Below are 12,457 nucleotides of genomic sequence, written 5' to 3'. Positions count from 1 at the left end.
TCTTATTGATAACTCGCGTCCCCAGAGACGCCGTACGGTGCGTACAGAAGAAGTTACTGCTGCTGTAGAGCGTAGCATTGAGAAAGACCCGAATGAGTTCATCCGCCATCGAGCACAGGAATTGGATCTGCGTCCATCCAGTTTATGGAAGATTTTGCGGAAGGATCTTGGTTTACGTGCTTACAAAATCCAACTCGTGCAAGAATTGAAGCCAAACGATCATCAATTAAGGCGTAGATTCGTCGAATGGGCCCAGAACGAGATTGCTTTTGTTCCCGATTTTCATAAGCGAATTTTGTTTAGCGATGAAGCGCACTTCTGGTTGAATGGCTACGTCCACACACAAAACTGCCGCATTTGGAGCGAGGCTAATCCTCAAGAGTATGTCGAAACACCGCTACATCCAGAAAAACTGACTGTTTGGTGCGCTTTATGGGCTGGTGGAATCATTGGTCAGTACTTCTTCAAAAACGATGATGGCCGGAAAGTTACAGTCAATGGTGATCAATATAGAGCTATGATTACTAACTCTTTCATTCTTGATTTGAATAACCATGACGTCCAGGAGATGTGGTTTCCACAAGACGGCGCAACATGTCACACAGCTCGGGCCACAATCGATTTATTGAAAGACACATTTGGTGACCGCCTAATTTCACGTTTTGGACCTGTGAATTGGCCTCCAAGATCTTGTGATTTAACACCGCTTGACTACTTTCTGTGGAGCTATGTAAAATCATTGGTCTATGCGCATAAGCCACAAACGCTTGACCATTTGGAAGACAACATTCGCCGTGTTATTGCCGATATACGGCCACAAATGTTGGAAAAAGTCATTGAAAATTGGACGTCCAGATTGGACCACATCCGCGCCAGCCGTGGCGGTCATATGCCAGAAATAATATTTAAAATGTAATGCCACAAGATTATCTTTCGGATAAATAAAATTCATGTCAATCGAATAATCCATCGTTGTTTTATTCAAACTTAAAGTTCTATACATAAAAAAACACCCCTTATTATTTCGGATATGTTCAATTTTGATTATCTTACGCTATTATATGCTGTGGAAACTCCTCCAGAGCTAGTGAAGTTTTGTCCAACAAAAACGTATTGTTCGAACAACGTTGGGGAAGTCTCGTGGTTACTCTTGTAGACCTCTGTTCCCAAAATTAAAATTTTTAACGTTTTCCACTCTGTTCATATTAAATAGCATAATTTACATAAAGAGTAATCTATCTAATTATTGCATGACCAGAATTGTTGGAGATTACAATTTTAGAGCCAATCTTAATTTGCAGTTGCCAAGTCATAAGTTAGCCAAAGTAGCTAACAGACCAGAGATTTTACCAATAAAACTATATAATAAGTTGCCTTTGTCGGTCAAGCAGATATTGCCTGTCAATTTATTTAAGCTCATGTTGAATGTTTTTTATTCTATCGATGAATACTTTGAATACTTTGTGTGTTTGTACGTATCTGCTTTTAAAGTTGGTATTTTAGTGTTCTAATATATATATTTTTTACTTGTTGATATTATCCCATACTATTGTTAAAAGTCAATTATTATTATTGGCAACAGTATTTTGGATTAACAAATGAAAAAATAGGGAGAAAAACGCGACAACGGCATGAGTCAAATTTAACAGCAGAAAAAGACTACTATGCTCTTAATGCGAGGGATTTATGAATCGCTAGCTGACCTGGCAGACTTCGTATTGCCTCAATCAATAAATAAAAGATCCAAACTTTTGTATAAAATAATCTTAAAACAAATAAAACGAACCCGTATTTAACAAAAAAGGATTTTTTGAATGAAGCATGAAGTTTTATTATTATTTTCGACACATCATGTTGCTTACCTACAAAACAGAGTTTTCCAGAAATAATGGCCAATTAAGAGGTATAAATTTGATATTGACAGACGCACACTGTTATGATACAGTCCGTTAATCAATTTAAAGCTTTTTCATAAACCATATTTTTTGTTTTGTTTGTTTTGCGTCAATAAACAAAGAAGTTAGTCCAGATGAAGCCAACGCTAGAGCAACATCATTTCACCATCTCATCCTCGCCAAAAGCAATGAAATTAAGAACGTTTTTCTAGCAGCATCAAGGAAATAAATTCCACCAGATGCATTGTTCACAGCTTCTATCAAAGTGTTGTACGCAATTCTTTGTTGTTGATTTAATTGTGGAACATTTGCACGAACTCGTGGTTTAATGCATCGTTTATATGGGAAAAAGAAAAGGGCTGATTTTAGGGTTTTCCCGGCAATTATTATCATATTTTTCAACTTTTAAACCTCAACGAGCATTTGAAGACCTAGATAAGATAATTTTTTATATTAATTATAATTATAATTAAAATTTATTATAAATAATAATAATAAATTTAAAAATAAACGAAGACATGAATGCTAATGATTTTTAAGATTACTTCCAGATAAAAAAGACTGTAGAGCATCTTAACATTTACCAACATTTACAAATGAAATTCTATTGTAAATAATTTTTTCTCAAATATCGTTAATTATCGTTGCAATTTATTTGAACTTTACGATATAATCTTTAAGTTGTCTACCTCGTTTAGTGACCCCTCTCATTGCCAAATTTATATTTTGTTACTCTCTTCAGTTAAGAAATGAAATACACAACGGAGATTGCTATGTTTTTCTTGCTTATTTATCTGAATGGGAGAATGGAGTATTCGCTTTGTTATTTATATACCGCTAATACGAGAAACCAGTGAATTCGCGAATTATTCAGCGAGAACAGGTTAAAACGTGAATTATCCAACAGCAACCATAGAGAACGTTTATTGTTTTAGTGCTGCATCATCTGTTAATACTGATAGTGTAAAAAAATTTAAAATGCGTTTTAATGAAGATTTTTTTTTAAACTGTAGTTGCACAAAGTGCTAATACTGGATATTTAAACAGTAACACATGTAACAATACAGTTGGGTGTGTTAGACAAAAAATACGGTATCCAAAACTTCTCAACAATATCGGTGTATCAAACGTTAATTACCCTAATAAAACCAAATGAACAAGACTTTAAATATTATGTGGCAAATGAAGATTTTTTAATATTTTTCATAAAATTCAATTAGCTATTGGAGATGGGGGTCGTAATAGAAAAAGAATATAAAAAAAATTAGAAAAATATTATCCAAGAAAGTGTGTGAATTTATCTTAGCTCATGCCTTATAAAAGAGTCTCTTACTGCAGTTCAAGTCCTTTTGTCCTATAAGACAAAGAAAACCCTATAACAGGTGGATTATAAGAAAGATTGGGACCCCATTGATATGAGGGATGGTAAAAAGCAGAGACTAGGAGAAAAGACGTGAACTAACTAAACTACAATGCTTCAAATTCAAATGTCAAACAATATTTCTTATATATGGTTGCCAAGTGAGCTGAAAAATAATTCAAGAACGCATCTGGAAAACTGAGAGCGGAGACTGGGGAATATGAGTGCTCTGCACAGAGTGGGAAAGTGTCATCACACTCCATCGAGTTTTCTGATGTTGGGGGGAATGACCAGACTCAATTAAACATGCAATTAACTGAAGTTTGCTCGACTTACATGCGCAAGCACGACAAGTGGCAGAACGTAAGTTGCGAATGCAGAAAATATAATGAATATCGGTCTTATCTTAAATAGGCCATTTTCCGTTTGAGGGTTCAATAAAGATTTACTCATTATTGATTATGGTGCAAATTCTGCAAATTTTGTAGATAAAATCGGGTCAAAATATCAGGAAACAAATAGTCTAATGTTGTTTTAATGAATTTATTTCTTATGCATGGACAATGCATTCAATCACATTGTGGCTATAACATGCAACAATGTGTCAAAAATTTAATTAAATTCTGATTTAAAACACATAAAATATCCCGAGGGGCTCAAATCCGTGGGAAAAGAAAATCACGTGGTAAAGTGATGCTTTCCGCAGGCTAGATCAGTGTATAATTAGGTATTTTTTAGAGGGGAGTAGAAAAAAATATATAACACGATCAAAACGTATCAAGATTTTGAAATATTTTATATGATATTGACAGATTTTTTGTGTAAAAATATTAGACCTTTTCTTATTCCATTTTACATTTTCGCTCCAGGTTTCTAAAATACAGAACGTTGAACTTAAATAAAAAAATAATGTAAAGTGTGCCTTTTTTATTTACAAAAGTAATACGAAGGGTTTAAGCTAACAGGAAAATTATACCCAACAAAATTTAAGCAAATATGTAAAAACTGGGAAATTGAAAATAAAGACGTTATATTTCAACGAAATTCAACGCCGCATGTTTTAAAAATCAGTCGTGAAAATGTCAGGTCACAATATTTTCAGCACAATAAGTCATTGACGGATGGCCCATCTTTTCGACTCACCCCATATATGATAAACGTTTACAATTTCGATTGAATAAATTCCAATGGCAATAAATCGAGAAAATGATTTCTGGATTTCGAAAATCACTTCCCGCTGCAATGCCCCTGCAGTAGCATTCGGAAAGTGGATCGACAATCACTCGTGTAAACTATTCCGCAATTACTTCAACCTGTAGATTATTGAAAATTCCCAATTCAGGTAGACCGCCAGTTTAAATTGAGTAGATCGTTAACGCTACCCACCCGTTAAATTTAGCGCTACCTTAGAATTCCCTCCCTAGATAATTCCTAAAAACGTCTTGTTTCATGCAAAAAAGGTTCAATTTAAATTTAAAATCTTAAGAGGTGTTAACTTGGGCGTCGAAAAAGATTACCAACTTATTTCTGCGTCGAATACAAACCATTCGAATTTGTACGGTAATAAAATATCATAAGCTATGGAAATGGACTAGGAATACTTAAGCCACATTTATTGCGAAGCATGCATCACCTATGGTCGGGTCAAAAGGCCGAGGGTTTCCCGTAGGCTGGAAAAATCCGCATGGCATTTTATGGTTCATCGGTGTGCTCTTCTTATAATCTTTGTTCGAAGGTCGCTTTCAGAAGTGATTCAGTACTAACCTTGGATTGTAGAATGTAGAATTGTTGAATGCCAAATGTAAATAGGCATAAGAATAGAGCTTGCTTTAACTTAGCTTTTCATTTTTCTTTTGTATGCAATAGAACTATAAGAGAGTTTATTAAAAAATAATGCTAAGAATGAGTGAGGACGGAGATGGTAAGTTTTACTGTAGTCGGTACGATTTGTGATGCCATAGGTGGCAATAAAATGCCAGACAGCAATAAAGATTAAAACAACACCAAAAAAAAGGAAAAATAAAAAATATATACCACACCGTATAAAATATAATTTGCCAATAGTAAATATAAAACCATATTGAGTTTATATTTACGAAACGTCTTCATCGTCAGAGGCAAAATTGGAACTGCTACTTCTAGAAAATGGACCTTAATCTACAAATTATATCAAGTCTATTGTCTTTTTCCTAATTTTATTTTATTATATTTTCTGTAGGTGTTACACAACTGACCCAACACTTACTACTGCACCATAATCCTGCAATATTTTTATTATTTGCGCATACAAACACCAATTCTTTGGTATTAAATATGCATTGCATTGCATCAATATTTCGTCAATTGAACTGAGGTGACTTTTACTTGATAAAAATCCATTTAACAAAATAAATAAGAACTAAAAGTTCACATTTTCACGAAATTATATATTTTCACATGACAATTGTTTCGACAACAAGGTGTCTTTATCAAAAGTAATATTTACAAACTACCTGCTACTATATATACCGAAAAATGACCATAAAACCTTAATTAATGTTGTTGTGAGAATTTAAGTTTAATAATGTGTCATTTTTCATCATCACAGGCTACTGTAATACTTTTTACAAAGCTTCTGGATTCCTCCTGCGTCGGTTTTCGCTGAGTCGAAATTGCTGACGTTTCGCCAATCATTCTGTTGACTTCTTCAGAGCTTGACTGAAACTGGCTCGTATTTTGACAAATGTTTTGAAACTTTTTGACTGAGTTCTCTTACGTATGTAATTGTTTTAAATTGTTCGTGTTCTGTATTAGGTTTCGGATAAATAGAGTTTACTGTTGTCTGGATTTACTTTTTTTTTATAATTTTATGGATAATGGACGGATTGTAGCCGTTGTTCAGTGCAATTTGTTTAATGATATTAAGTTCTTTATTGCAATTTTCCATTGAAAGTGGCGTATTAAGAAGTCTGTGTATAAAAGAGTGAAATGCAGCCATTTTGTGTGTATAAGGGTGATTTGAGCTCTTATGTATGACTGTGTCCGTGTGTGAAGGTTTATGGTAAATGGAAAAATCTAATTTGTTTTGCGTTTTCGTAATAGTTAAGTCTAAAAGATTAATAGAGTTATCCTGTTCAATCTCGATAGTGAATTTTATACGTAATTTATAAAAGAATTCAATTGTCTGTCCGTTCCAACAAAGCAAGCAAGTACATCATCCACGTATCTATACCACCATAAAAAACTTTTACTTAAAGGATGTTCTAATATTCTATTTTATGGAAAAGTTCTGGTTTAGGAAAATTGTTGGTTTTTGAAATATATTCTGGGAGAACGATTATGTTATTTTCAGAAGCTTTGTTTTTGATAGTTTTTACTAGTGACATTTGAGAAATTTCTTGGCGTTTGTTGTTATCTATTAATTGAGAGTTTATTATATTCGCTAATACAGGTTTGTTTAAATTACAATCCTTAATGTCCTTAATTGCTAATTCACAGTAGAGCCCTAAACAATTTAATTCTCTATTAATGTTCGAGTGCTGTAAGTTAAAGTTGAAACCTTTTTCCAGAAATTCAACTTCATTTTTAGCAAATGTTGTCTAATTTTAGCTTTTGTCAAAGAAACATTTTATGAATGATAGATGAAATGTCTGCTTGAACTCTATAATCAAATGTGTTGAATTCTAGAGGATTAAGTCTATAAAACAATTCAACATAAATGTTCATTAAAATTCTTAGTATATGAGCGGAAGCACGTAAAATACGGAGGCACCTTCTCCCTTGAGTTTATGACTGACTGTGCCATGGCAAATTGTCGGACTGTAAAACATTTTAGAAGTGCTTACGAAATATGTCATCTGTCTGAAAAACTCGGCGGAAGAAAGTCACAGATAGACTCGTCAGAATAACTTGATAATGCTAGATTTGTATAACAAATACCGGCAGCAGCTGGATTCCCTAAGAATAAAAATTGCAAAAATGTTTAGAAGAAATCGCAAAACAGTTACAAATTCTTACGAGAACAAAAATATCTGGGACCAACTGCAAAAATAGGTGGAAGAGTTTTTTTTCACTTATAGTTCAAAATATCTCTACTTTTCACGACGTTGCTGAGATTAATATAACATTTTTAAAGAACTTTGGCAGCATGGATACAAAATTTAAATTCATTATAGAAAATTGTACCTTAGTACATTCTTCACACACCTGCTTTTTTAACACCATTTATCAATATATCCAAATTTGGAGCGGAGAGACCAAATTATTACTATAAACTCAATATACGCAACAAACTTGTGTTGTAGTTATATCATCCAGCCTCAGTACCTCGTACAGCGTCGATAAGTCCGTGAATCCAAAACAAGTCGAGATGTCGGGAAATCAGTTGATTGATGAAGGGGCTTTTGTATTTCATCGTGTCCGAAAGCGCTCGAAACACACTGCGGTGTCAGTTTATTCGGTGATATTATCCAGAAAAGTTAATTAATGTCGTCGCTGTTCGTTTGTTTTATTAAATGAAGCGCAAATCCACAGACTAGTTATTGTATTGCATTTATGTTTAGGATGGCGAACTAATAAACGAATATGCTTTAACTGTAATACAATGGCTGTGTCGTCTCTACGAACGTTGCAAAATTGTAGTTCCTGGTACTCAGTAGCGAGAAATAGATTGAAGTACGTATAGATCAGATATACCAAACCGAATGATTGATTGATCATTCTTACGGTGCGTGAAGACACACAGAACGAGGCAAAATTATTTCTAAAGTAAACAATTTAGACAACATTACAGTAATTTTTGCTAAAATAAGCTTTAAAAACCCAAGAGATGCTACAGGGACTTTGGTTTTAGTCAACAAAACTTGATTATTGAATTTTAACCAGTTTCTGGTGGTGCTATACTTTGATATTTTCGAACCGGTCTTGCCAATATGTTCTTTGTAAGTTTTGCCATTAACAATTCTGCTGAGGGAGGAGTTTGGTTGAAATTTGTCATCAATATTCAAGTAAACTTCTGAAAAATGAAATATACAATATTTTAAAGCATATACCAATCCTACGAGAAAACCATACACTCTAGATGATCTACCCACTATAACATTTACGTATGCTCTAAAAGATAACTGCTTCTCAAAAGTTGCTCCCCGCATCTTTGCAACTCTAGCCAACACTGTTCAAGCAATTTTACAATGAAATTCTACTTGTTTATTCTTTGTACTAAAGCTGAGCAGTTTTAAAATATAATTTATTGTCCAGTCATATATTCCCAGAAGTTTTAGGCAGTCAATGTAATTTTCAACTATAGCATAAAGTTTTACATCATTAGCATATAAAAGGTGAATAATAATAGTCAGAATAACACTTACAACACTTCGCCATAGTCTCACATACAAATTTGATTTAAAAAATTTAACCAAGTTAGTATGAAAACCAAATAATTTTTGTCATACAAATTATTTTAGCATTACAAAAAAAATTGTTACGAAGGTGAAGATAAATCTATTAAGAATAGTTTCCGCCACTGATTGTAGGTATTTAGAGCTTTCAATCCGGGCATCTATGATAACGCATCGTAAGTACGACTATAGCTGTCTTACCTTTTTCGCAAAACTCCCCCTCGTAATCGGAATTCCTACATTCGCAAATCGGGCCGCTATCGGTTGATATGCATATGCCGCCATGTTGACACGGGTCCCTTATTTCGCACGCGTCGCTGCTGTTTCCCCTTAAAACCTGCAATCAATTATACGAAAACGAATGAAAAATTTGTACCCCTTTCATATTTCATTACATTTTGTGTCTTTAATTTCTCCTTGAGTGAATATTTTTGAAAATTAGTTCAAGAAAGGTGTCCGATACTACTTTAAAGCTTTTTAAATTGAGTATGATTTAGTAATATCAATTCCTAAAAGCGCGTTTAACGTCTCTGTTCAATAAAAGACACTTTTGGTAGATGGGATTCCCTGTCCCGGGTAAAATCTTGACAGAAAGGGCGTTTTTAAGGTCTCTTTATTAAGTGTAAACAATATTTTTAAAAAAATCCGCAATTTGTTTTTTATTTTTTGTGGTTCAAAAATACACACTAAATAATTGTTCAGACTTTTTTCAATTTATTTACACTTGGGTAATATTGAACTTGAAACCAGCGTTTTTTGTCCAGTTGCACAAAATTTGCTTGCCGGTTTTGTTGTTATTCCTGTTAGTTTCTTCACAAACTCTAAAAAACTCAAAAAAAAATCTATATAATATGTCGGTCTAACATACTTCTCATTGTTAATTATAAACATTTTCTTTTACCAAAATGCGCAACCTCTACTTTTAAAACTTATTATTAATTCTATATATAGAATACAAACCGCACAAAAGAAAAGTTTATTTTATTTTTCTGCTGCTAACTAAAATTTTTAAATTTTACCCCATAGTGAAGCAGTGGTTCTACTTTTTGGAAAATTTGATTAGATAATTTAAGCACGTTTGTTGTCTCGCGCACAGCAATTTATACGAACGATTGCAACAATCAAATTCCATAAAAATAACCGTCGGCGCTAGGGAGTAGATTTATGCGGGCCAAAATTAATTTAACGTTGCCGGTATACGGATAAATTTTATATACAGATTTGTTGCCTTAACGTGGAAATATCGAAATGAATTATTGAGCCCGGAAAAAACGTTTTTGTATCCCCTATTGCTTCGGGTTGTTTCGTCGTTGATTTATGGCCCTTGCATTTTCGTTTTATTTTTATTTTCCTAGAATTCTTTAAACTGCACTTTGCCCAATTGTGCGGCAACCTCAGCCATACTGTAATGTGTTTTAATTAATAATAAACTGAAATTAAATTTTAGTTTTTAATGGATAAGATATTCGGTTCGGCTTGTGGGTTGTTCTTGTAAATAATAGTTTCCAATGAAATCACCAACAAAAAAAACATGATACAATTTTTTATAACGCCACAAATGAATATTGTAATCTTTGTTTTATTGATTGTCTTGCTGTGACATAAGCTTTCTTGATTTTCACAATATGAATCACGTCAAAGGCATCTTTAGCTACACCACTATATTGAAAATTTCCTTTTCCTAAAATATCTCCATTTATTCAAAAGCATTACAGAATTTTATTTAGTTTATTAATTTAAAAATATCTTAAATAATCGCTTGTTCAATATGCAATAGTTTCGCGCTATCGTCTTCTTTATTACTTATCATTCTTATTTATCATTTAGTGCCTTGTTTTGGTGATTTGTGAACGTATTTAATTCTGATATTGTTATTGGAATTTGTTATTAGATAAGTATTCCGTAGTTTTAAGTGCGACGTACATTTTCTGTTTACTACACAAAATGCAAATGTTTATAATTACTCCCTTTACACTTTGGAGTGACCTTTGACAAAAGACTAACACCACGAGTAAATTTAAAATTTTTTCTACTTTATATACATTCTATATGGCATTCGCGAGATCAAAATTAGAATATGCCTCAGTTATCTAGTTTCTTTTTGCTCGGCAAGTTATATATTGTATTGTATTGTATTGTATAGGATAAATAAATAGATATTACTCTTACGTAAAATTGAATGAATACTTTTAAGTCACTTGGAAATATTTAAGTAGCGATGCTTTTTATTTCATTGGAAAATGGCATATGTTCTTTAAACCTTTTTCCACTTTTTATACCAAGAAAGAAACACTTTTTGGTCGAATTTATTTTTTAATTTTAATAATGGTAATAATAAATTACTTTTATTTTCAATAATAAGTTTTATAAAAAAAAGTTCTAGCTACTCCGTTGAAGCGGTACGTGGCACAATAGTGCAAAAACTTAAAGAAAGTAACGATGACTGAAAAAAAAACGATATTAAACCCGTAAAGTCGTTATAACATTTTTTTATTAAAAATACTACGGTTCTCCTTTAAAAATGTTAACATTTAAGTTCAACAATGGTTTAGGTATTGATTAGTGATATTGAAACAGGGTATTCCGTTAATGGGGGTTTCCAAAAATCCCCTGTCGTCTTGCATTCCTATTATGGATTTCCATTTTAAGTACTCTAGGGGCTATTTATAATTTACATTATTTTCTACCTTTCTTCAACCTAAGTCTTATAAATTCTGAAATAAACCGAATTCCACACTTTTATTGCCTATGCGGAATAGTTCAAATTTGGCAAGGCATGACTGTTTTCTCAACGTGTGGCCTAAAATATGTCCTTTGAAATATTTTTTAAATTGTTCAAATGTAAGTTTGCTACCTAGATATATGCCCAAATATTTTGCAATGCATGCAATGCGCGAGTATTTTTCATGAAGTCCAATACCTTTCATTTATATTTTAGTCGTTCACTGTATATTCTATTAACATCAGATGGCGAAAACTGTAGAACGACATGCGAAAAGAGTTGTACTTTTAATTCTCTATTCTAAACGCATCACATTTTTCCAATACAATAGTAATTGAAACAAGAAACCAAAAAAATACCACAAGATTACTGAGGTATTTAAAAAAACACTACTTTTTTTAAGTTTGAGCCGGTAGTTTAAAAACTGCTAGTACTACTGTGCTAGTTGCAAAATTCGAAAAAAACAGGCCAGCACTTAGACTGCTTCGAAAGTAAGTTATATTATCAATTGTAAAACTAATAATTCGGCTACTATCACAAAAACACGTTAGGGCTGACTCGCGGCGACCAATAAGAAGAACCCTTAAAACCTAACCTCGCAAAAGTGAGTTTCGTTTCGTTGCGATTTATTTCGGAGAGTCCCAAAGTGACAGGAACGATAAAAAATTTACCTTCCCGAAGGGATGCCGTGCTTTAGCTATTTTTAGGAACGGTAAATATTGTCTGGAAAACGCGTCGCCACTTCACCGCCAAATATAAAGGTTAAGCCAGTCGACCGACGTCGTAGATAATATATTGACCTCTGGTTCGCGACAACGAAAAGGCATCCGCAAATACATAAAATTTAATGGCTTCTGGTCCGTGTGCATTGTTGGTTGCATGTGCGATAAGTAATTGTGACTCCGTTATGTCCCGGGCATTGCTATTCGTTAAGCAACTTTTTTATGGTAATAGCATATTATGCAACAAGTGCGGTAAACGGCATTTGACTCACGAGTTTGACACGAGCGGAGCGCAGCGGATCGTTCATTTTTGGGTACATTTTCGCTAAACAACACGAATACATTCATTGACATGGCCGTCAGAATTGACAAACGTCAAATTC

The 12,457-nt window shown here is 33.3% G+C and overlaps 1 protein-coding gene across 3 annotated transcripts in view; it reads right to left on the bottom strand.

The window, feature by feature from the left end:
* The window catches only part of LOC132696714 (neurexin 1), a 157,579-nt gene that overhangs the window by 74,809 nt on the left and 70,313 nt on the right, over positions 1–12,457 (bottom strand). For all 3 annotated transcript variants that reach the window (XM_060661705.1, XM_060661713.1, XM_060661721.1), the window contains one exon: positions 8,832–8,967. In XM_060661705.1, the coding sequence (XP_060517688.1) occupies positions 8,832–8,967 (136 nt within the window). The remainder of the gene's footprint in view (positions 1–8,831; positions 8,968–12,457) is intronic.

Source organism: Cylas formicarius, unplaced genomic scaffold, assembly GCF_029955315.1.
Source record: "Cylas formicarius isolate icCylForm1 unplaced genomic scaffold, icCylForm1.1 PGA_scaffold_10__41_contigs__length_53128322, whole genome shotgun sequence".
Taxonomy (NCBI): Eukaryota; Metazoa; Arthropoda; class Insecta; order Coleoptera; family Brentidae; genus Cylas; species Cylas formicarius.
The sequence above is the reverse complement of the archived record's forward strand: the minus strand, read 5'-3'. Positions and strand labels throughout refer to the sequence as shown.